Here is a 26,622-nt window from a genome sequence, read left to right on the forward strand (position 1 = left end):
AACTAAATTAGCCAAAAGACGCTTAAACTGGCTGGGCAACATCTGCTCCCTTAACTCTTCTTCAGCAGCATCATGTTACACCAGGGGTCTGCAACCTGCGGCTCTGGAGCCGTATGTGGCTCTTTGACTCCTTTGCAGTGGCTCCTTGTAGCTTTTAAAAATATTATAATATAATATAATATATAACATAATATATACAATAATAAAATATATAAGATTTTTTTTGTAATTTTTCTTACAGAGGGTATTAATGAACGAAAAAGACACTAAACATGATCACAGTTTAACATATTTTTTGTGCTAAATATTTATAACCTCTTGCAATAAAGCTTTAACATTTTTTTTTTTTTTGACTTTTTTGATTTTTTTTTTAATTTCAATATTTTTTATAAATTTTTTCAATTTTAGAAAAAGGGGGAATTTTGTGAATTTTTGAATTTTCTATTCAAATCCCGTTTTTCAAACTTATTTTGCAAGTTTTAGACTTTTTTTTTTTTTTTTACAATTTTTCAAAGTTAAGCAAAATTTTGAAATTGCATTATTTAGGTTCAGCAAATTTATTTGAAATGTCAACATTTTTACGCGTTTTTGGCACATTTTTTAATTTCATTTATCAAATCTTGTTTAGATAATTATTTACTAGATTTTTTATTTGTTTAAAATTTTATACACTTTTTTTTGTCTTTATTGTGAAGTTGAAGTCTACTTTGCGGCTCTCAAATGACTTTCATCTATGTGAGCTGAGGCAAAAGGGCTCTTTTGAAAGTAAAGGTTGCTGACCCCTGTGTAACACACAGGAAGTACATCCATTATAAACCAACCTTTAGAGAATAATTCTATAATTGAGATGTATTTTCAGATAATATATTACACAGCAGCTGAAAACTGACTCTGTGTGGATGTTTGGAACAAAGTTTCCTTCCTGCAAGTTGACTTCTGAACTTTCTCTCATCTTAGTTGTGAGGGAGTAGATATAGTGCTTAAGATAAATATATAGTACAAAAGAATCGTGTTCTTCACTTAAATTTTCATACACTCACACTCAGTCACACAAATACTTTTTTTCTCCCTATGAGAGCGTCAAGTGGCTGCCCAGAGTGGTGTCTCTCTTTAGGCTATGTTTGGTATAATTGGCAGCTGATTAATCACAGCTAATTAAATGTAATGATAGAGAAAGGTGGCCAATTTTGTGCTAAATGGTCAAGGTTAGGTAGAGGATTGTCAGGTGGTCCGGCCTATTATTGCGGCACGCACATGTGTGTGATGGTCAGGGTTAGGTAGTGTAGCTAAAGAGTGGTGAGCCATTATGTGTTTTAGTGTTAGGGAGAGGGGTTTCGGCCATGTGTGTGTGTGTGTGTGGACTAAGTGGCCAGGTAATTAGTGGAACTAGCACATTAGGAATTGAGATGGAGAGGGTTTGTTAAGTGGAGGTGAGATGAGGTCGGCCCCATCTTTTTCTTTTTTTGTACATGCACTTAAAGGTGAGAGAGAAACCTACAAAGATGTTTTAGCATCCAAAGGCCACACAAGACTCAAAGTGACGGACCATAATGCACTCTGCCGGTTCTGTTTGTGTGCGAATCAGAGGATTGTCCTGATAATCGTGACCTAGTGACATTTTTCCATTATCTTTTGTGAAAGTGAGAGTGTCTGTGCTGTTTTTTTTGTTTGTGTCTACTTTGTATTCTTTTGATCCGCTGTCCCCTGAGTGTGTAAATTTATGTGTCGTCTTATTTCTGAGGATTTTGTTTTCTGTTCAGATTAGGGAGATTTGTCCTGACGGATTCAAAATCCCAAACACATTGCTTTATGTGTGTGTGTGTGTGTGTGGGTGGGTGGGTGTACAAGTAGATGTGTGAGCCTGCAAGACTTCACCAAGTAAAGGGAATCAGAGGGAAAAAGATGGAGCACTTGCATTGGGCCTTAGTCTCTAAGAAGATTAGACAGACTGAGGGAGAGGGAGAGTGCAACACATTTTAATTTGTCCCTTTGGCTAGTTGGGTAAGAACATAATGCCTTTGCCTGGGCTGGATGGAGGGATGGAGATGCAGGGAAAAAGACAGAGCTGGAGGAAGAGAAGAGGGATTGAGAGAAGTGGGGATTGAAAGAGGGAAGGATGACAGCAGCGAGGGATGGTCAGAGAAAGGGATGAAGCCCGTCTTTTCTTGACTCCTCCGCCCCACCCTCTCACAGCGTGATGGGCTCCCATCAAAGAGGCCAGCGGGGATTGAGCGCAGTTGATCCCCCGCTCAGATTAACTTCCTGGCAGGTCGTCTTTTCTGTGTCTCTCTCCTTTTTTTTTCCTCAACCAGATTACCAGGAAGAGAGGGCAGGCGAGATTTCTCAATCCTAGTCTTATTCAGATTGTATCAAAGCCCCAAGAGACAGATGAAATCCTGATCACTGTTAGTCCATGATATTAATCATCTAGTCACTACACATATCAGGCTAAATCTTAGCTACACAAGCCTGCAGATCAATCTATGTCAGCCCTTATTTGACTACACACACACACACACACACACACACACACACACACACACAGAGTCAATCTGTCACCTAAAAACACTGCAAATCTCCCAAAAGTGCAGAACTGTTTGTGACTGTTGACTCGTGGTCGGGACATTTAAAATGTTTTTGATGCTTTGTTTTGGATTGTGATTTCTAGCTTTGCGGTTAAAGTTAAGAATGTGTGGAACCTGCTTTTCCGCTACAACCTGGCAGACTCAGCTTTGGGGAAAACAAAAGACACTTCTCTTGTTTTTACGTGCAAGTAGTCGTTATAATAATAATAACTTGCAAAGTATTGTGCATCTTTAGTGTCACACTTTTAAGTCTTGTCACTTTTTCCATTCATGTGTCTAGTGGTCAGCGCATTAAAGTCATTTCCTCACATTATTAAAGCAACTACCTGTTATCTTCACTTACAGACTGTTCATGCACAAAGACATTTTTTTATCTATACCCTCTAAAACAGGGATCTCAAACTCACAGCTACATTTTTTTATACATCCCGCCACTTGATATAAGGAGCCAGAAGCCCAAATTTAACATGACATTACAAAACTTTTATGTCAGATTATGGTAGTTCCATTTGCTGGAATTAATATTAAAATCACCACAAACATGAAGTTGTTTTTTTAAATCACATACCTTTCCCAAAATTTTAACTATGATATCCATAAATGCATTAATACAAGGGCCAGGCATATTATACATAAAGCTCAGGAATAAATTCTTAGATTTCATAGTATGAATCAAGGAAAACATTGTGATATGATTGATGAGTGACAATCTTTGGGTGTAGGACTTTTCCTAGTCACCATGGACATTTAATAACTACTGTCTAACAGTAAATAATCTCTGTGTTTAGGCAGTAAATGTGAACACTGCAGATCTATCACTAAAGCCCTGATGCCAAGAGCACATTTCAGACTCTTCAAAACACATTTTTTCATTGTGAAACAGATTTTTTTCTATAGTAATGCACTGGCCCATGGCTTTTGTGTACCTATAGTCTATACTGTAAGCAAACTCAAGGCTACATAAACATCACCTTCACATTCCTCTTCAAAGATTAAAGACTGAAGACGCTGTGCAGCACCTAACAGCTATTTTGAAAATGCTTCGGTCTGTGCAGATGTTTGGATCAGTGAGAATATGCTTCTTGGAAAATGCATTCAGGTTTATGGTGGTAAATTGTTTTTTTTTGTTTGTTTTTTTTATTAACGGAGTGGTATAGTTTGAGTTTATTTCTGGCTGAAAAAAAAACTCGAACTTATTTTGGAGGGTTTTGTCACTGTTTTAATAAACTAAATCATAAGATGTCCTTCTCGAGCCTCACAAAGAAATTGGTGATCTCGAATCATCGCTGAAAATTTAACCCTGTTAGTACATATGCCTACCTAAAACCCACAAGTGCTGCCTGCTTGGACAGCTATTACAGGTCTCCAGAGTGAGACCACTTTGTTTATGTGAGCAAAGATTTCAATTGTGCAACAAATATTTTTTCTGGGTTGCACTCGTGCACCTGACGCTGCCAGGTGAAAACTTTATGTATTTTTTACGGAAGTGCCTTTGTCCCAGCTCCTCTGTGTGCACATAAGACACACAGTCAGTGGAAAAAGTCGATTCCACTCTTACAATGATCACTTACCACTGACAGACGTGTTAACATCTTACTCTGTGTGAATTAAATTGTGTACATTTTACACCAGCTGACCATTAATCCTCCTCATGCTCACACAGGAGACACCTTTCTGCTCTCTTTCTTTGGGACATAAGTTGTAGTTTGGCTATCTCTCCTCTCATTCTTTTAAATCAACAGAGAAGTTTTCCTGAAGCTTTTGGTGAACAACCCTGAAAGCCTGTTAGCTTCATACCACTGTCACTATGTGCCTCTGCACAGAAGCGTGTCCAGGCTTTCAGACTGGGGGGGCTCAATGAAGGCAGTGACATAGGTAGTGGTGGCCAGGATGTCCACACTTAAACACTATTTCCATTTCTCCTCTTTAACTTCACTCTATACTTAAACAACTTTAAGTAAATATTGTTGTGTAGATATTGTATTCAACAATGATTTCAGTGTAAAAATGTTTTGTACATAAATGTGCATCAGCCAGTCCAATAAATTTTCACCAAATTTAAATCAGAAATTCTTCCCATGAAGAAGTACTTTAGGAAAAGGCACTTTGATATGGAATTTTTTTTATTTTTCTTCATGTTTGAGTTTAAAATGTTCAATTTCAGCTCAATGAAGAACTTTAAACAGTTAAAAAAAATCGGTATGGTTGTGCTTCAAATAAAGACAAACATTTCTCTGCTCTGTATTTTTGTTTATATATCATTAATATTATATGAAGGCCATGGAAAGTGATGACAAGGTGACCTGATGGCATTCAAGGGGGCATAATTAAAACTTAAAGCACACCATAATTTTGTGCTGGTGCACCTGTTCATCACAGCTGCAGTGCCATTCTGTTATTTTTTTTCTTTCAAGTTTTTTTTCCATTCGATGAAAAATTTAATCTATTTTCTATTTTCTATTTTTCTTAGACCCCAGGGCTGAGGGCACGGCCTGGACGCATCCACTGGTTTGCAGAGAAATGCATTGCTAACAACCAGGTATTGCAATAAACACATACAAACAGAACAACCGATTGAACCAAGGCCATGAGTACTATGGCAAAAAAAACCATAAAAATAAATATGAACATGCGGTATTGTTGTTTGTACAGATTGAGGCCTTGGAGCAGATGTTGGACGCAACAGCCAAGCTGTTTGAGTGCGACAGAGACGTAATGTACAGCTACGTCCTCCGTTATTGTAGTAAGTCCATGTCTCTGAATGAGTTTTTTTATCTACTGTTGTTTGTTTCTATAAGTTTGTAGCCTCCAAGTCTGCGCCTAATGCTGAGAACTTGTACCTGTAGTGTAACACACTCTTGTCTTCATGTGTCTTCTTGTGTGTGTAAAGGAGAATGGGATCAGTCAAAAGTACGAGCAGATGACATAGTGTGATTGCTGCAGTAGAGAGCAGAGCAGATAACCGTTGTGATTGGAGTGTTAAAGCTGATTGTCAACCCATTAGACCCACTTCTTCACACACACACACACACACACACACACGCTCTGTCTCACACACACACACACACGGGTATACTTGTTAGTGTGCTCCCTAAATTACAGCATAGTCGAGGGTCAGACAGTTGATCAGATTAGTGCTTTGATTGCCTTTTCACAGCATGGAGCTCTTTGTCAGAAATTACAGTTTAAGGCAAGCTGAGTGTAGAACTGCAGCCAATTTGATCAGGGTGTCGTGGCTTTAACAGGAAATTACATAAGAACAAACCTTTTCTCTCTCCCAACACTTTGTCATCATGTTTTCAGAGAAGACAAACGACTGGAAGAAGGCTGAAGCGTTGTGGACGAAGATGCAGGAGGAGAACGTCATTCCCAGAGAGAGGACCCTGCGCCTTCTGGCAGATGTCCTGAGGAATAACGGCCAGGAGGTTCCCTTTGAGGTGCCTGAGGTAAAACCCTTCATAATAATGTGTACATTAGAGTAACGCTCATTAGGCAGATGTGTTATTCTGAAGAATAGCTGCCAGGAGGTTCCTCAAGGGAGAAACAAAGAAAAAATGAGGCTTGAAAGCAAATTCCTGAGAGGACTGGAGGAGTCCAGAAGTGCCTGAGGTCAAACATAACACACAAGCAGGCAGCAGTGATGGTTTCACACAAATCACAATGCAGCGCGTGCATACATTACTGTCTGTAACTATTGAATACTAAGAGACTTAGCCCCCTGTTTTGTTTTTAACTTCCAACAATGTGACTTTTCTTGCATTTTGCTTCATTTTATCAAATGTAAATTGAATATATTACGTTTTCGGGCTTTGGGCGTAAAGAAAGCGCTATATAGTTGTCACCGCCATCTCTCAGATGAAGTGATGGCTATTTTTACAATTTCTTTAATTATTTCTATATTTGTCTTATTTATAGGTCATTTAATTGTGCAAAAATGAACACAAGCATTTGATAATGCTTTAGGTAACTTTGATACCCAAGATGCCATAAAGACACAAGGTGCCTATGATCTCTTGAGCCAAAAACACAACATAATCAGAATAGAATAGAAGTGCAATCAGCACCACTTAAACATCAAAATGGTCAGTACAGAGGTTTAACAGATAAACAATAAATAACTACAAGAACACAGATAACTTGAATCTTCATTAGAAATATTAAAATCACTCTAACTTCTCTACATATATATGTATAATGTTATAGTTCTGAGTAGTATTTGCTATTGTAAGTGTACTTGGGTATATTTTCTGCATATATCTAACTTAACATTAATTAAAGTTTTATTAGATTAGCCAAGCTAAAAATAAACTACTGCTAAATCAAATAAAACACTCAGTGGTCTCACACTCCCTTATTTACAAGCTGCATAGATTAACCAAATCACAAACTGACCCAAACCTCTAATCTTAAAAAGTCACCCCGAAACCCCCCCCTGAAACTCTTATCTCTTTACAGACCCCCGACCCCACCGCCACCCTGCTCCACATTAAGCCTCTGTTCATTACATGCAGAGGAAACAGGATTGAAGCTCTTGATCTGAAGTGTGGTCAATCAGAGCGACTGGCTGCTGAAAGGAATTACAACTTGATCCGTCCGTAAATCTTTAATGTCAGACTAATTTAGCCAGCAGCTAAATGCCAGCATATGTCAGTCGCTGGTTTCTTCATTATATATGTGGCCTCGACTGTATCCTCTAAGGCAAAAAATTAAAATGTTGCAAACAGAATTTAATAGAGAAAAAAAATCCCTAGGATGAAAACAAAGCAAGGTTTGCTTCAAATGAATTAGATTCCTTTCCTCCTTGTTGCATTTCTCAGCTTTGCTTTGCGCACAAGCGTGCCCCAATAGCCCAAAGCATGACGAGACAGGAAGTGATTGCTGTTGCCTGAAGCAAGAACTTAGTGACCCTTGGGGCTCTTGGGTTGACACCCCTGTCCCAGCAAAATCACTCTGTAAAGCACACACACTTTCTTTTCTGCCCCTGGGGTGCCAGACCTAATTTGCCCCTAGCCAATACAGCTTAACCCCCTCCCCTCCCTGCTACACGGTTGACCAAGCATTAGGGGACCCTGCCCTGCCTGCCCAGCATTATTGCTATGTAATACACACACACACAGAGTCCACTGCTTGCACACAGATGAAGATGTTTACAGGCTTTAATGCAGGATGTAGCTGTGTTTTAATGCAAACATCACACACTCTGTTTCCTCCATGTGTATTATGTTGTTTTCAGACGTGGTACCAAGAAGCTCCCACACCAAAAACACCTGACAACCCGGAAACCCCAGCTGACCTTAGTATGGATTGCCAGGTCCGTCTGATTGCTCTGTGCAAAAGGGGCAAAGCCCAGGGTAAGAAAACTGTATCCCTACAGGAGAAGCTGCTTTGAAATATTTAAATCCTTCTAACTGTGTAAAGTTTCCATTTGGAGCTTGAAATTAACTTTTATCAGCATATGAAAGCAAAGTTTTTGCTTCAGGTTGACTCAAACAGCTCTTGTTAATATAGAAGGCTGCTGTATTCAAATCTCCACAGCAGAATACTCCAGAAGACACATCATCCCTTTTCTCCATCATCTGCAGCTCTTTAAATCCTTTTCTTCTTCCCCCTTCTGGAAATCTTCTGACAGAGGCCTTGGAGATGCTGAAGGATGCAGACAAAAAGGGAATGGTTTTAAGCCCCGCCCCTTATGATCGTCTTATCCGAGCCCTTTTGGCCGAGGGATCCTTGGAGGATGCCATGGTTGTGAGTAACATGTAAGTGCAACCGCAAAGGTTATCATTTGACAAAAAAAACATTTATTCACTCGATAGGCAAAAAAATGTTCATTTTGACTGTAGTTGTTTGGAGTATAAAACACTCAATGAGTCCTTGCAATGCAAATTTATGGTTTTTACTCTTTCATGTTGTCAGATCTGGAATTATAGCTTAAGACCTTAAGCTAGTGATCCACAATGGAAAAAATCTCAAGAAAGAAAAATGCAATATCCTTCAAAATTTGCTTGAAGAATAATAATGACCAGAACTGTAAAAGCTGCCATTCTGAGATTATTACTTCACATTTTTTAATTTTTATCTAGAGTCAAAATAAATTCCTTAAAAAAAAAAACCCTAAAACTTTTCTGTTCTTTATCCAAATCTCACCAAAGTGGCAGGTTGCACAGCTCAGTAAATGTCAAGAACACGCTGAAAGGTTCAGCCTGTTCCCTTTTATAGTGTTGAAGAAATCACAACTCTTGGAGCAATAAATTGTCAAAATGCAGAATTGGAGATAATGGACATAAAAAGTTGAGTTCCTCTTTGGTCATTTCAGAAAACTTCTGGCTTATGGGAAAGATCTTTTATTTCTTCCATATTTTCTACAAAAAAGTTTTTTTTTTTTTTTATTCCTCCTGTGGGGCCACCTTCAGAGTATACATCAGTTTAAACTTTATATATTGCTTTGCAACTTCAATAAGTTGACCCTTCTTTGAGTTTAGTTCATTAGGTATTTTTTTATTGAACAATTTTAGTTGTTTAATTCTATGGACTTAGCCTTTGAGCCTGTTTGTGAGCCCAAACAGTCGTAAATCTAAAACATAAACATGTGCTTGTCTTTGTGTGAAATTGCGCGCACGTGTTTGTGTGACTGTGACAGAACTTTGCCGTGCCTGAAAACAGCACTAAGAGAAATGTGAACGCGATGATGAATAACTTAAGACTATTTAGACTGTAAAATAAAAACAAAACAAAGTATAAACCTGATTAATGAGAGAGGTAACTTCTGCCAAATAAAATTATCTTGACTTTTAGAAGGGGAGGATACCTCTGTCAGGAGGGCACCCCCATATACAATGGTAGGGGTAACCCTGCATATTATACCAGGGTTCCCGCGGATCCTTGAAAAGTCTTAAAAGGCTAAAAGGCATTGAATTCATAATTTTAAAAATAAAGCCTTAATTGGCATTAAAAAGTCTTGAATCAAAATTTCAAAACTCTTAAAAATTCGAACACATTGGTAAGATTTATGTTAGTTTGAAGTAAAAAAAATATTAATTAACATTTATCAATTTTTCTAAATAATTCCCTGATTTACTCTCGTGGCAACATCGCGTAATCACAATAGCAGAATTTAAAAGTAGTGATGTGGTTGTACCAGGAACTTTTAAAGCAGACGCATGTCTTTGTTCTACCTAGAGTGGCTGGAGAGAGAAAAAAATGAGGAAAAATTGGCAAAAAAAAATCCAAAAGTGGCTTAGGAAAATTGATTATGGCAGCAAAATCGAGAATTAAATTTGAAATTAAATTTCAAAAAACATGTAAAAATTCCAAAAATGGTTGTGACAGTGGCCAAAAAAGATGAATGGGGGCAAAATAGGCATAAAGTTGTTGAAATGGGGTTAAAAAGAGGTAGAAAGTGATGTTTTATGTAGAATAAACATTGGGTTAAAATTGCCTCTAACCCAGGTAATTCATGTGGTGTTTTTGTTTGTTTGTTTTGTTTGTTTCAACTGTGGTTCGTTGTTGACTTGTTTTTAAATTTGATTTCCAACGTCCTTAAAAAGTCTTAAAAAGTCTTAAATTTAACTTGCCTTGAGCTGTAGGAACCCTGTGTACGTCTAATGTCTATATAAAGATACTTAGAATAGATTTTCACAGTTGAGATGTTTTGTTTTGAACCTAAAAAATGACAAATGCAGCATACATTATGGTCAGTCTGTTGTGCTGGGTCGCCTCAGGCTAAAACTCCTCCATACACGAGGATTAAAAAATGATTGTGTGCTAACACATTCAGTCCTGCTGGATATAACCAGTGGTTCTTGCTAAGCCCAAAAATATACACACTCACGCACACACACAGAGCCACAGATTAATTTTGGTTTTCTGGGAAGCGGGTGACTTTTCGCAAAAACATCAATCTCTGTACAATTAGTAATGTATCATGTGTTGTTGTCTTGCCGGGGTCATATAAGAACTTGAGCCTGGAGACAAATAGATGGACAGACAGAGGTATTAGAGATCTGAGCTTAGTGCAGCGCTGATCTTCTCAGCTCGGTTTGTCTTTTTATGTAATCTCCTCCATTCTTCTTTATCTCTTTTTGCCCCTTTTCTTTATATCACTTTCTCCCTGCTGGGAGGAAACACAAACGCAAAGTGGTAAAAAAATTGCAAATGATACAATGACACAATAGTCTGAAAGAAAAGGAGCAGTTACTAATTTGCCAGAAAGGCAAAAAACGTGTAAAAACATCTATTACACTATCAGTCTCTGCCCTTGTTTTTGTCTCTCTCCGTGGTTCACTCTCTCATGTTATGAAGAATAATTGTATCAAATTTTGACCCGTGTTTCAACAAGCACAAGGCAATACGAGCGATAACCCATCCCCGCTCTGTGTTTGAATTGGTTTATGGCATCCCTGCCTGGATAAAAGCCTCAGTTATCTGCACTCTAAATGAGAAGTGAAATGAGCTGAGAGGAGAGTGAAGATGATGAGGAGGAGAAGGAGATAAAAAGAGCCAAATGGGAAAGGAGGAGTGCATGTAGGAAAGAGGGCGAGATTTAATCACATACGGGGTTAATGAAGACGCTATAGGCATTAATTCCTCCTGCGTGTGGGTGTTTGTGTATTTGTTTTGGGGTAATCTGTACAGAATTGAGCAGCAGGGTGCTTATGGTGAGATTAAGAGATTGAGAGAGAGTGATGATGAGGGAGAAGACGTGGATGATGGATTCATTGGCTGAAGCACAATGCCCCTAGAAGGAGGAAGAAAGAGAGAGCGTGTGTATGTATGTGTGTGTTGGGATAAGGTGAGTGGGAGACGGCCTCTGGAGATTTTCTTCCACCCGATAAGAATAATTCTGACCCCACGACGCCTCCTCCCTCTCTACTCAGTCTCCACTGCAATCCGTCGGCGACCCTGTTCTCACTCCAATCTCCGCCATGACCCTGTCACCACAGCTGCTGGATGCCGCTTGGCCTGGTGTCGCCGCAGTGATAAGGATTGCCGGCCTGATGCTCAATTGAGCGGAAGGATTAATCTGGTTGTGGGGCTATAATAAGAAATCAAAAAAAGACGGGAGGCGAGCTTGATTGAGGTTTTAAAGGCAAAGAAATGAAAAGGAGGAGGGCTGAAAAGGACAGCATATAGATGAAGGAGGGACAGTGAGGGGGTTGTGATGATGAGCAGGGGTAGCACCCAGCCTGTCCCACATAAAACCACACAGATACACAAACGCTCATGTAAGAGCTCAGCAGGAAGTAATCAACTGTTTGATGTCTGTATTATTTTCAGGGGCACAGCAGGCGCTTTACAAGAGGCTCAGACTCACTGTTGAACATTTGTCTCCTTTGTATTGTCTGTTTTCAGTCTTTCAGCTCGATACATCCACTCTAAATGTCTAATATGGTTTTCCAAACATGATTCCTTTTAGTGACCACGCACAGAATCCCAGGAGTAAAAAGATATTAACTCTGTAATCATAGATTAAAAAGGTTTGCTTTTAGTGTAGGACTTATATGTCTTGATGAAATCTTCTCTTATGGCATACATGATCTCAAATCACCATATGGAAATAAATATGATTAAATTTTCCTGTTTATGTGCCAGCAATAGAATAACACAATAGTTTATTAGACTTTCTACCGTTGATGTGCTGCCTTCTCGTATGTTGGTAGTATAGTGTGCTCTCCATGAATTACCCAGAGAAGCCTATGCAACACAGACTTGAGCACATGGGTTCTTTAGCCAGCTACTGATGACAGCATCTTGACTGTATACAAAGATGGACAAAACCTCTCGACTACTTCCTGCTGTGCAAAAATGAAGCTGAGAAAGCCTGCAATAGGTGTCAACATACTGCGTAAGTGCAGAAGTGACAACTTAAGGATTTGCAGTGTTGATATCTCGCTCCTTCGGCCAAGCTAAACAAGCAATTCACTCACCAAACCTAGGATGACAGAGAAACAGTGTAGTAGCGTTTTTACAGGTCTGCAGCAGACACAAACTTGTATAAAACATGGAAAGACTTCTAAGTTAGATTTTGTTGCACTTCCTATTTCCTTTCTCCTCCACTGAGATAATCCAGTGCAGTGTTTCCCAAACTTTCTTTCAGGGGACCCACTTTCTTTTTTTTTTATTTTTTGGGGGGGGGGACAGGCCACGGTGACCCAATCCAAAATATGTCCAATCTTAAACCAGTTGACAAGATAACTGTGCAAAGATAAAAAGGGTTCTTTAATTATGTTTCAGCATCATCTTACATCTTTTGTACTAGCCAACAGACTTATAATATTTGACAAATGCATTACAGCTTTGTTAGGCTTACACTATGGAAATACTTGCATTTTTACTATACGGGTTAGCCTGCTTGCTTTTCAGGATTGTACCCCAGTCATGTGATATTCAGGAGAAGATATTAAGTTGGATGTTCATCTAGAATATAGTTTGATTCAAATTGCTATTTTGCAATATTTACTATTTTTGCTATTTTTAATTTGCTTTTTTAACATCGGACCATGTGAAAAAGATAATGACGATAATGTCTACAGACTGCATCAGGAGCCATATTTTCCCATAAAATGCACATTACGTGAGTCAGAGAGAAACATTTCACCCTCTGTTGGCGAAAAGTGGTAGACTTTGAATTTGAAAAAGAATTTTTTTTTGACAAAAAACAAAAAAATCCCGGTATATTGTGTAACAATTTTTTTCCCACAACTGGTGAACACATATTTATTTGTTCTGCTCTTGGAGTCTCTCTGTGCAACAGGTTGGCACTGACGAACTATTTCAGAACCCATGATCATATCAAAGATAAAATCTAAATCAAATTGTTAGAAAACACTTTGGTTTCTCTGTTTTTTGTTTCTCCCAAATGTAGATTTTTAGACATGTGCGAATCAGAATAGATGGACAGAAATACAGAGATGTGAAGAAAGAATTAAATACTTTGCTGCAGACCTCAGTAAAGAACAAGTTCCTTGATGGAGCTAATGTAGTCTGCACGTTACGGTAATGCCAAAGCTAAATACAAGGTGAACTACACTTTCTCTTTGAAGACATAGGATTTAAAGTAAGATCACAGTACTTTAGTTATTATTGCTTCTCCAACTTTGCACTTCACTGCATATCAAAATAAACATTTCTGATGGTTTAATATTGGGGGTAGGACTCAAAAAGAAATGATCTTTTGCGTTAAAATATTTGATTTATTCTGCACATCCAAAAGTTTTCAGTGCACATTGTTTGACTGAAGCTAGATGTGAATGTTGTCTTCTTTGATCAGAATGTACAGCTGTCGGTGTGCAACTTGGATATGAGCAGAATTTTCAGTCCGTAACATTTCGTGATTAACAGGTGTTCAAAGGCGACACACCAAATTACCAGGGTTTTTTGTCTCAAAGAGTCCTAACTTGCTCAAGTCTGTTACTTTTGGTTGTTTCAACAAATTAGACACTAAAAGAAAACACTTTCTCTTTCTCAGTGCTGCAGCTCATGTGCCAGGTTTCAAACTCAGTGACACAGCCAGCACTTTGCTCATCATCACACTGAGTAAGAAGGGCCAGACTAAAGGTAAGAAACTCCCGCTAACAAACAAACATGGACAGACACTTACACACTCTACACATGCGTACTCACTTCTTGCATTCCTTCCCCACAGATGCCGTTGAGAAATTGAGGTCAATGCTGCAGACTGACCAGTTGCCTGGGCAAATGGCCATCACCAGACTTGTTCAGGCTCTGGGTAATCAGGGCAATATCCCAGGTATAGAGGAAGTGGAGTCACTTCTAAGCAACCTTGATGAACCCATCAACCTGTCCACTATGGTGTTCACCAATAACAAGGCCCTGGCACACATCAAGAAGTAAGACTCCAGAGCATGTTGTATATTTGTTGGCTTAGAAATGTTTTTGAATTAAGAGTGTGAGATTTTTTTAGTAGCATCCTAAGTTATCCACAGAACTTTCAGATACACCCCCCAAATTAGATTTTTGTGGAAGTTTGTGGATATTATGCGAAAAAATAGCAACAACTCAGGCACTTCAGATAAAAAGATTAGGGATGCACGATATTGGATTTTTGATATCCAATATGCCGATATATCGAAACCCCTTTTGGCCGATACCAATAATCCCAAGTTTGCTTGTTTTTTTCACTGTAAAGAAAGCTAAGTCTATTCTGTGCTGGAATTTATATGTTACTCTTTTTGTGACGGTCTTATTTGTTTAAGAAACACACATAAAACAAGACAAAAAACATTTGATTTTACCATAAATAAGAAATGTATTATTTTTTCAAACTCAAGACATTCAGTATTGAAATACAGAAAAATAATTTCTTTAGATCACATGAACTTTAAATGTACAATGCATTTTTAAACATAACCAAGTTGCATTTGATTATTTTAGAGCTACTGTAACAACCTGGTGACAGACACAGAGCTCTGCAGTGCAAATAAATGAAGTGCTACATTTTATTTAAGGAGCTTATTTTTCAGATGGAAAATAATAATAATCCTAACTGAATAGCACCTTATCGGCTGTGACTATCGCCAGAAATTTTCATATCTGCCAAAACCGATAAACATGTTTTTAAGCTTTTATCAGCTGATACCGATATTGTGCAGATAATATCGCGCATCCCTAAAAAAGATGATTTTATCTGTGCCAGAATCTGTAGAAATCAGAACTACTTCAAAACTTGCATAAGTTCATAAAACAGTGAGACAGACAGTTTAGTGCAGCGCCAGCAGCAAAGTGTGACAAAAGCCAGACGAACACACTCTTAACGTAAGAGCTCGCGGGGTGAGTGGGGCGTCAAATACAAACAGGAAACACATGCATAATCGGATTATTCATGGATTCCTTTTAATGTCATAGAAAACCCATCCTCCACGACCGCTTTGCCCCTTCTCAAACAAAAGAGAACAAATATGAAACACAATGTGCATCAAACTTTCATTGCGCTACTTTCAGCATTAGTGCTGTCCCCCAGCTCGAGCTGCATTGTTGTTGTGCCAGCTTGGAGGGACAGCAGGTAGTGAAGAATAGCACTACAGTCTCACGCCCGATTGGCCATCATAGCGCGGGCCTGTCAGCTTGAACCCTGACCTCTGGGAGCAGGGCTCTGAGTGTCTCTGACACGTGCGTCCCCGCTGTATCTGACTCAAGCTGACTGGTTAAGAGCCAGGGCGGAAAAAAGCGAGCGGGCCCGGAAAGCAGAGCACCACATTTAGAGGGGCCCCCTGCTGAATTATTCAGACGGTCCCGGTCGCAACAATCAGCGTAGATATGTTCCCCCACCTCTGAACGCTCTCACATATACATACACGGAGACGCACACACCCTGTGTGTTAAATATTCATCACAATTGGTGACGGTGGGGAGGGGGCAGGCAGCGGAAAGTATTTGTAGCGAGGTCAGGTTGCCAGATTGAGTTGTTTTACATTTGTAATGCTTTGGTGTTCAGGCTTTGTTTTCAATTTGGGCAACCTCAGCAGAAAACACTGAAGGAGAGTGTTTGAGCCAGCATCAGTGTAGGAGTGAGGGGGGTCTGCGCTCAGTGGGAGGATATGACTGCAAAATGAAACTAGTACCATTTCAATAAATTATAAAAAAAAGTCTGAAAAGTGTTTCAAAGCAGTTGTTGTATGTAAAATGTTTCTCTGTTAACCTTCCTTTTAAGTATGATTTGAAATTTCCGCTAAATGAACATTTTTAATTCAAAAAACAGTCCACAGACAGAACAACAGGTGTGCTCATTGTTCAAGAAGGATGAAATAAAGGTGTTTGAGTTACAGGTGAATACTGTATCCACAGTTTAATAACTCACAGCTTTTGTCACAGTTTTACAGTCATAGAGGTGAATTAGTATTGTTTATTCTTATGAAACTGACCCTTTCTTTCCTCCCTCTCATCATCTCTCAACTTCCTACCTTCTCTAGTGGGGATCTGGAGGCGGCTGTGGAAGAGTTGGAGAAAGTCCTCATGAATTCAGAGGGCAAAACCCCCAGTATTGCGTTTGTGTACAGGAAGGTCTTGGAAGAAGGCAATGAGAAGGCCTTTGACAAGTGTAAGACACACACACACACACACAAACCGAGTATATGTTTATGATTCTATCACAAGGGAAATTAGCAGTCTGTAAAATCTGTCCAAGCATTGATTCCAAATGTCGTTTTACAGTGAGTGTGATGGCTGAGCGGCTAGCCAATCATTTTGCCTGCTACAGACCTGCAACAGATCTCTTCCTCAAGCTGCTGGACATGGGCAGAGTGGAGGACGCAAAATTCATGCTGGCTGTAAGTATGAGAGTGTTAATATGTGTTTGCAGGTGTGTGTCATTAAATTACTCTAAAGTTTTGCTAGTTAACTAAAAACTAAGAACTTTTTTCTGTTTTATTTCCAAACAATGAACAAATTGTCTCCAGTGTGAGGGGCTATACTCAGTTTCAGGAAACAGTACGCAACTTTTAGTCTCAGCCTGCTGGTCCTTGATGTTTACATCGGATGAGAAGCAAAATCATCTGGACTCCAAGAAAATTCATATGAAATGTTACTTTTTGTGACCACTTCAAATAAATTTTAGATAATAAAGAGCACTTTGTCCTAGCATGCACTCCCCTGTTGAGTCTACAGCACTTGGCTGCATGTAGAATAAGTCTATCAAAGTAATTAAAATCTGAAAAAAAAAAAGAAGAATCAACAAGGGAGGGGAGGATGAATTTAGTCCATCACAACTCCCTGATGGATTCGTCCGGTTGTCGAGCTCACCGCTATCGCTGACTTATTTATCTTCACTCACATTTGTGTCAGGAAATGCTTGCCCACACTCCTCTGAGTCTGTTGGTCTGAAACCCGCCTCCTCCTGCTTCACTTATTTAACACAGTTCATACATTACAGCTCGATGGCTTTGCATTGAGCGGGGGGACATGAATATGTAGGAGCTGGATGAGTGAGAGACAGGAAGGAAGAGGAAGAGCTCAAGAAACTCTCTGAGAAGAGGAAACACACCAAGAGTTTATTTCAGTCTTTTGATTGCATGTGTGGTATAAGCGCATATTCATGAGCACATTGGATTTAAACACTACCATCTTAAAACCAGAACATGAGAAACCCTTTTTTTCCAGGTTATTGGGCAATGTCAAACAATATTTGCAGCCTGTACTCTACGTTAAAAGTTTCTTTGTTTTTGAAATATTTGAATAACAATTTTGATTCTGTTACAAGAAATCAGGCAAAACAAGCAGAAAAGGGCAGCCTAATTTTAATTTAAAGTAAAAGCATGAGTGGGTTTTTAAACTTGCAGTGTTTCCCTTTAACGGTGTGGGTTTTTAAAGAAGAAAAATGTAAAACTGGCCTTCTACTCAGGCCTGGTTTGGCCTTTGTATCTTTTATTTACTATGTAGGTCAGTTTAAACCGCTTTCCTGCTCCAGACAAGCTGAGTGGGATACTGAAAGACACAGAAATCAAAATACTGGTAGATCCACTCAGACATAGAGGCGACATGTGTCTGCTCCTCTTTCATCCCTGACATCTTGAGTGATTATCCCTCTCAATCTTTAAACAGGGATGTCTGACTAGCATGCATGTTAATGAAAAGATACATTTCTCGCCACTCTCCTCTTCATCACTATTTAAACACAAACTATGGATTACATGATTTTGAAGCTATAATATGCATCTTGCTTGAAATACAGCTTGATTTGAATTTCCACTCACTCTTGTTAAGTAGGCGAACCAATATGAAGTAACAAGTTTTAAAAGTCTGGTTATCAACAAAGCAAAGAAATGATAAATGTTTTTACAGACCAGCAATTGATGTTTTCTTAGAGATATTTAAAACAAACTTTAGATACTGACAGAAAAGTATTGACTTTGTTTAAGACATATTAAAGGGAAAACTGTAACCAGCATATTTGAAGCATAAGAAAATAGTCATCCCTTGCTTTTTCACAGACTTGTAGTGATTAGCCTTGTTTCCTCCCAACAAGAAGGTCCCTAGTTCGAATCCCCAGCTGGGCAAGAACCTGTACAAAGCGCGTTCTACCTGTACATGCATGGTTTCTCAGGCTTCCTCCAAAGGAAATGTTTGTACGGTGTATTGGTCACGCTGGATGGTCCATAGGTTTGCTAGTGGTATTTTTGGCTATAGACCCGTTTCCACCGAGCAGTCTAGTTTAGATCAGAACAGGTTGGTACAGGTTGAATCGATCAAGCCTGATCCTGTTTGCATTTCCACAGCCGACCCCTAGTGGTAGGCGGTGTGTAAGCCGTATGCCGAAAGCCCTGTCAGTTACACAATACCATGGCAAGTTGGCAACATAGCAACGCAACACAGTGTACCCTGCTAATAAATCCAACCAAAAGAAAAATGTGACATAGTAAACAAAGAGCAACAATAGAAGACATCCAACAATTTGTCTCCTTTGTGATTTCCATGTGGCTCTCAATTAAAAAGCACGATCAAGCTCTGTTTCAGAGAAGGCTGTATGCCAATACAGCAGCTGCTGTCACATGGTAAGTGACGTCTCTTTCGACCAATCAACGGTAGCTCCACCTTCTGGGATCAGATTGGTTTAGTCGGGCACCCCACCGGAAGGGTCCAAAAAAGTGTCACGGTTTGTCTCGGTTAGTTGGGGATTTTTCCCAGGGTTAGTCAATGGAAACGCCACAAAATGCGTGCCGTACCAAGACGAACCGAACTGAAACGCTTGGTGGAAACAGGGCTAATGTGTTAGCTGTGTGATACGCCTAAGACAGCTTTAGGGTGCACCCGGCCTCTCGCCCAGTGACAGCTGTGATTGGCTAAAGTTTCCTGAGATGCCAACTGGAGAAAAGCCAAAGCCGAGTTGATAATCACTGGTTGACTTAGTACGATGCGATTCGATACGACACAATATGTGCAATGCGATACAATGCGATACGATACAATACAGTACAATACAATACAATATGATAGGATTTTAGGCCTTGTGCAGTGGCATTTGCTAGTTCATAGCACTATGGAATACTTTTTTTAACTTGCTGTCACTAAATTGTGCAGTGGTTGTCATGTAGAACTTGATTTATTGTGAGGTCCACCTATTGCAGGTTAGTTAAACTCACTTTAGCCTGGATAACCTCCTCCGCTTATAACTGTATAACTGCCTGAGATAGCTTGTTTTGAAAGTATCTTACTATAGCTGTTATTTCTTCAGTAAGTCACCTGCTCATGTTCACTTCATTCATGTCAGTAGCGCCACCGCTAGGAATCATCAGGTAGTGAAGCAATGCTCCCCCCCCGCTCCAATAAATGCTCTCCCAGGGTCACTGGAGGGTAACGGCCCGACTCCTCTATCCCAGCATAAGTGGAGCAGGACCAAAACTCTGAAAAGCTTTTAAGTAGACGAGCAGACAATAATGACGACAAGACTATCAGGAGAGAAGGAGGTGAGGCCGGTGGGGAGTGAGAGACGAGCGAGAGGGATGAAATCAGTCATTAAGAAGTGAAGCAGGCAGACTCGGCTACAACTGCTTACGTGCGTGTGTGTGCTGGGAGGGTTGATTGAGGAAAAGGAGAACACATTCCCTCGGTATCAAGAGCTTTTAGGCAGTATGTGTGAGAGGCAGGGGAGACTGCGGGCCCGGACGGTTGTGGCGTCACCTCTGGGAGTGGTCTGTGTAGTGTGATGGGGGTAAAAGGGAAAAAAGGAGGGAGTGAGAGCACGGAGCAAAGTTGAGTGAAGTGGCACTGTGTTGGTCTAATTGACTGATTGTGCTAAAGCCATTTTGCTGCCTGGTGACTCAGAAAGACGCAGCTTACCACTCATATTGTGTGTGTGTATGTGTGTGTCTGTGTGTGTGCAAGCAAAGGGGGAGGCTTTTAAAAGCCTCACAGGCCACTTGCTTTTAATTCAGTTTAAGGTGGAGGAGAAATGAAACACGTCAGTTTACGACTGGCTAGTAATCAGAGCTCATTGCCGCTCAGCCAGTAGAGCTCACATTCAGTCACCGAGAGCACAGCAATGTTAATGCATCTCTCACTCACACACACGCATGCACACACACACTCACTGTATGTAAGTTTGCATGCTGTAAATCAAGAAACTGTTAAAGAGAAATTGGAAATTTTGTAAGACTTACTGAAGGAGGCAATCAGATAAACTTGATAGTAAAGATTCACTTATTCCAGAAGTGTTCTCATGTGTGATCTCTTATTAGTGCACCAATAAGTGGACCAGATCAAAACCAGATCTGAAGTAGTCATTGTTGCCCATTAACTGTAAATGGAAACCTTCATGTGTTAAAAAATGGTGCTCGTACACAAGCTCAGAAAGCTGCTTTTCCAGAAAAGACCACTTGGGGCTTGCTCTGAAACCCATGGAAACCCTATTTGAGCCCTTTATAAAAAAGGCAGCAGAGGTTAATGCCTGGTGCAGAAACTGGTTTTGGTCTTGCTATCTCGTCATTTTATTTATGTTTTATCAGTTGGGAACAGACATTTTCATAATTCATTTACCTTTTTTATTAGGTATTTAGAAAATATAGGGAGCATGCTATAGATATACAGGATGGGCCAGAAAGATTTACCCATCGTATATCTCTTTTTTGTTTGCTTAGCTTTTGTCCTAGAAACTTAAACTCCAAATGATTGTTGAGTATGGCATTGAAGGGTAAGCGTGACCAGATTGTGGCCTTGAAGGGGGCTGGACTGACAACAATGCAAATCATGAAAAAGTGAATGTTTGTCGTAAGACTGTCTACAATGTTATGAAACGATACAAGGAGACTGGCAATGACACCAGCAAGCCAATCCCTGGAAGACAATGTTCAGTCCAGACCAAAAGGGTTGTTGAGATGGTGAGGAAGAGAATCTAAAGGAATCCTCACAGGAGCATGAGGGCAACAGCAAAGGCAGTGAACATCTCAAGAACTTCACTGAGAAGAATCATCAAACAGGATCTCGGACTGAAAGCACTAAAAATGCAACACAGACAACTGATTTCAGCCGCCTCCAAGAAAAAAATGGCTTGACAGGGGGGAAATGATGCTGCAGGAGATCCAGAGTACCACAGAGAAGTCCTGGTTTGGTCTGATGAGAAGATCTTCACCGTTCAGGCAGTGGTTGATTCCCAGACTGACAGGGTTAATGCACATAGTGCACAGCACCTTCCCGTCAGAAGCCAGCTGGAGTCATGGTGTGGGCTGCTGTTGCATCTGATGACTCAAAGTCTCCTTTGGTCTTCATTCAGGAGGGTGTGGAAGTGAACAGCCAGGTGTACCTTCAAATGCTTGAAGAAAAAGTGTTGCCTTGGTGTACCAATGTGTTTGCACCAGCTCACACATCCAATGTCACACAGGCCTGGTGCAAGCAGCGCTTTCCTGGCTTCTGGGACAAGAACATGTGGCCTCCTTCAAGTCCGGATATCAATCCAATGGACTTTGCGATCTGGTCTATCCTAGAGAGGGAGGTCTCAAGAATTTCTCACAGCAGTGTCACCGCTTTGAAAACAGCTCTGTTGAAGTTGTTGTCAGTGTGGTGCTCATGCCAGGCAGTGCCAGGTTGTCTCCAGGCTATGATAAAGGGAAAGGGTGGCCATATTGAGATGTAAATCTTTTTGGTGACAGAGATTAAAGTATAGAAACTGTGTTAAATATTCGTTTTTCTGCAAGCATTTTTGGATAGTGTGTAAAAAACAATGGTTAAATCTTACTGGCCCACCCTGTGTGCAGACAGAATAAACAACAGAGCTGTATAAAGTAGATTGGAACAGGATGGACAAAGTGGTCACAGAGTGTGTGTAAAAAGTTAAATGTTAAACAGCTCCATGAGATAACTTGTACTGAATAAATGAAGCAGCTGTAGTGCAAGTGATAATGTTCAAGCTGAAAGTTCAGCATAGTTTTGTTGTATTAAATGGAGTTGGTTGATGTGACTGACAGGCAGGCTGCGCAGCTGTTTGCAAATTGGCGTCAAATTTGTTCATGAACTGAAACTTAGAGTCCAACTCTAATTTTGACCTCCTCAGCACCTCTTCATAAACCAGTGGGCGATGTCCCTCAGACAACATAGATGTTTAAAACGGCCTATAGTCGACTGTTAAGTCATAAAATAACCCTCAGGTGACTGAAACAATTAGAAGGTTGAGTCCCTGCTTACAGTCACTGTGAAACAGATTTGGCCTGTGAAGAAAACAGGTTTGTGGAGTCTGCTTGATTTAGAAAATGTGGAATAAATTTATCTGCCTGCCTCACATTAACCCTGTCTTTCCCTCTCTTTTTGTCCCTCTTGTTTTGCTGTAGCGCTGCAACGCTGTGGCTGAACAAAAAGAGACACTCATTTCCTATGTGACGCGAAAGGCCACGGTGCCTAAACAGGTAAAGAACATATTCAGAGACAAATATGAGATCCAAGCTGTAACAAGTATCAAATCTATTAGGATTATCTATCCTGTGAAATTAAAAATGTGTCCTGCGTATGTGTTTTTTCAGTCTTGTGTAAAGTAAAATCTGTTTATTAACACATTCATGGACAATAATGTGTTTGATCGCTGATAATTTATGTGTGTGCGCGCAGGTTGATAAGATCAAGTCCCTGGTGAGTCTGATTCCAGATGTCATGGAGAAGGATACGCTTTACGCATACCTGATGAAATGTCACAGTAAGACTATCACACACTATGACACACACACACACCAACACACAGGTTTCAATGTGTCTTGTGGAAGAGCTAACGGTGGGGCTAGCAGCCCGCTGGACTGTGGCTAAGTCAACATTAGCGTATCCATTAACAATGCATTAGGTCAAGGAGTGTGTGTGTGTGTGTAGTCAGACGTTGAGAGGTTAGAGGAACACATGTCCCCTAATGAGGTAGTCGTCCTGGTTAGCCTAGCGTGCTAATTGTGACACGGTCCAGCACTCAACTTTCCTTTTTTCATTCTTCCCACTTTTTACCTCCTCTCTTCTTGATCTCCCAACCCTTTTACTCCAGCCTGTCTTTTTTTGTTCTCCTTGTCATCTCCTTCCTTCTACCTTCATCCTCACACATCCTCCTCTCATGTCCTCCCCTTCACTTCACCTTTTTACCCTCTTGTTTCGCCTTTTTTTGTACCTTGTCATACAAGAGATTAGCAGACATGACTATTTAATTAGCATTAGCTAGCTGGTTGGTCAAGGCGGCCATAGGGGAGACAATTAGAGATGCTCTGCTGGCCTCTGTTCTTTGCCCTTGCTCTGTACTTTTTTCCTTTTTTCTTTTCCTCTTGTTTCTTTTGCTCATGTCCTTTGAGAGCAGTGACCTCACTTCCTTTTCATCTGTCTTTTTGATGGGCAAAATGACTCACGGGTTTAAACAAATCAGGTTATCAGATAGCGATTACCAATTAGCAACTTAAAACTTTAGTCATATTTTCCATTGTGTCTGCCTAGAACGATATGTTCATCATCAAATAGCTCTGTTTTTAGTTCACTTATGAGTTTCTTTCACATAAAGTAAAAACTCTGACTGTCTAAGCGTGCCTGCAGACCTTTGTCTGTATTTTTTATTCATAGGTTATGAAGAACAGAAACAGATAATAGAGATGGAAAAACAGGAATATGTGATCACCATTTAAACATGCAGGGTATATTTTTCTCCTGCCAATTTTTCTCAACATCTACATTCAACTGTGTTTGTTTTCTGTCTCATTTTCTCCCTTTGCTCTCCTCCTCTCTTCTGGCAGCTCAGGATAAGGACTTCCCAGCAGCCAGGGCTCTGTACGAGCTCATGCAGGAGGAGGGGATAGCCATGGACAAGCTGTCACTCAAACGGTTGTCTATGCTTTACCACAGTGCAGGAGAGACGCCACCCTTCCCTGAACCCCCTGTGAGTGTTCCACACACACAAACCCACACATACAGTGAAAACACTGAACACTTTCCAAAAGACAAATACACAACTGCTCAGCTGCTTGTGTGATTGGCATGTGTGCGTTTCAAGATGTTAGACGGAGGATTTTAAGTTTGCTGTGCCTGGGAAAATCTAATCTGTATTAATAAATTGTACATAGGGTTGAGGAATCTGTAACAAGGTAGCTGGATCGTAGTACGGGACAGTTTTGGGTTTCAGTTTGTAGTACTTTTTTATGCCAAGGAGGGTTGATCAATCATTGATTAGAAGGCTTCAGTGCATAAAGGAAAAACACAGTCCATCATAGTGGCTATCTTGCTAGCAAAGGCGTTGAACTGATAGTGATAAACAGATATCTGCATGTAGGTACAGCTAAGAGTCAGTTTGGGCTCAAAAAATCTGGATTGTTTTTTTCATTTTTCATTATTAGCATTTTTTATCTTATATCTTATTTTATTTATTTATTTTTCTTTTTTCTCTTTTATTTGGAAAAACTTAATGCAGATTTGGCCTTTTTTTTTGGGGGGGGGGGGGGGGGGGGGGGGGGGGGGGTATATATGCATGATCATTGTAACAAATGGTAAATTTCTGCTCACCTTGTGCCAAAAACTCAATAAAAAAGAATGTTGAAAAAAAATAAATCTGGCGTGAGCAACTACTTAAAACCTGTGATGGGAGAGCCAATCAGCATTGAAATGCCTCAGCCTCCTTGAATGCATAAAAAAACAAAGTTTCTATGCTACTTTTCATTACTCTGCCTTGGTATGATGCTATTTTGGAAAAAGTCTGTTAGTTTGCAGCAAATAGAAAGGAAAAAAAATCACTTTTCTAAGTACAGAGTTGTCACAAACCACAGTGAAGACTCATGTGCAACTCATCATTTACAGTGAAACTGAGACTCATATAGTTAAACACTCCCGTGAGGATGTCATGAAGCAAGAAACTGTGTTTACTTTGAGGACATATCTGAAGGGGTGAGTTTTGCTTTTCTAACACACAGCAGCTTCTCAAGTTGCCAGTTGGACTGTAAACAATGAAGGGCACTGCAAAAGAAGTCTGAAGTGGCTCGCTGCTAGAAGGACCAGAATCCCTTTTTATTGATGCATGCAGACAAAAGTGTAACCGCACACAAATTAGTGCACAAACATGTCAACATGCATGCCTCACAGCGCCCCAATCAGGGCTGGCAGTCACTGGACTGGTGTCCTAATGTGTGCCATAGTGTGTGTAGTCTCTGGAGTAATGTGACAGAATGGTCTGCCTGCTCAGGGTAGTTCAATTTACAGATGCCTGCAGCTAGCTTCCAGTGTGTGAGTGTGTGTTTGTGTGTGTCAGAAACTTTGCCCACAGTCACAGAGTACATATATTGTGTAAGCGAGATGGTGTCACTGCAATAGCCGCTCTCTTTTCTCGGCCTCTAGTGTTTTTGAGCGTTTCAGCACATTGCACATTTTGTCAGTTGATGTAGCCCTATTTTTGGCAGACACACACACACATACACACACACACACACACACGGCCCTCTCAACCCCAGCACTTTGGTGTGCTGTCCCCTTGAGGCAGGTGTAGACTGGAGCCCACCTCTTACCGTGCCATCACTCACCTGCAGTGCAAAGATAGAAGGAGAAAGAGGGATGAAGGTGGAGAAGCTGCTGCATTATTCACCGAGTGTCAGGATAGTTAAGTGATGGCTGGTTTTATAAGCAAAGCAGAGCCAGAGGAGGTACAAGGAGAGGGAAAGGTGAATATAGTCCACATGTTCAAAAGTTTCCACTCATAAGTCTTCCAAAACATACTTCTCTCTCCCTACAGGCTCTGGGTCACAGTATGGGACAGTTCTCTACACCTATTGAAAGGTTTCCAAACAATTCCTCATAAATAGAAAACAGTGTAAAATCAATGTCCTGTGTAAAGTATCATAGCGATTAGAAATATGGTTGTAAAGGTTCAACAATAGAACTTATAAACAGTTTAAAGAACTTAGTGGTACCTGCGACTTCAGTGTGTTCATGAGACCATCCACTGTGACACATCAAACACATGAGTTGTAACCCAATGAAAGATGTTTACATTGTTAGTTTTTCTTAAAAATATAACATGTATCCAAAAAGCTTCTGCCTATATTGAACACTTGAATTCAAAAGTAAACAGCTCAGTCGAAAATTAAAGAACTTTCCTTTACAT

At 40.1% G+C, this 26,622-nt stretch overlaps 1 protein-coding gene across 1 annotated transcript in view; it reads left to right on the forward strand.

Annotated features, from left to right (window-relative positions):
- Positions 1 to 26,622, forward strand: part of lrpprc (leucine-rich pentatricopeptide repeat containing) — a 72,063-nt gene that overhangs the window by 43,326 nt on the left and 2,115 nt on the right. Inside the window, exons 26-37 of the mRNA XM_074675507.1 lie at positions 5,056 to 5,124; positions 5,238 to 5,328; positions 5,889 to 6,031; positions 7,819 to 7,936; positions 8,215 to 8,341; positions 14,050 to 14,138; positions 14,227 to 14,431; positions 16,511 to 16,638; positions 16,752 to 16,867; positions 22,853 to 22,927; positions 23,127 to 23,211; positions 24,272 to 24,414. Of these exons, the coding sequence (XP_074531608.1) occupies positions 5,056 to 5,124; positions 5,238 to 5,328; positions 5,889 to 6,031; positions 7,819 to 7,936; positions 8,215 to 8,341; positions 14,050 to 14,138; positions 14,227 to 14,431; positions 16,511 to 16,638; positions 16,752 to 16,867; positions 22,853 to 22,927; positions 23,127 to 23,211; positions 24,272 to 24,414 (1,389 nt within the window). The remainder of the gene's footprint in view (positions 1 to 5,055; positions 5,125 to 5,237; positions 5,329 to 5,888; positions 6,032 to 7,818; positions 7,937 to 8,214; positions 8,342 to 14,049; positions 14,139 to 14,226; positions 14,432 to 16,510; positions 16,639 to 16,751; positions 16,868 to 22,852; positions 22,928 to 23,126; positions 23,212 to 24,271; positions 24,415 to 26,622) is intronic.

Source organism: Halichoeres trimaculatus, unplaced genomic scaffold (assembly GCF_033239565.1).
Source record: "Halichoeres trimaculatus isolate MK-OKI-2021-1 unplaced genomic scaffold, fHalTri1.1 fHalTri1_scaffold_8, whole genome shotgun sequence".
Classification (NCBI taxonomy): domain Eukaryota; kingdom Metazoa; phylum Chordata; class Actinopteri; order Labriformes; family Labridae; genus Halichoeres; species Halichoeres trimaculatus.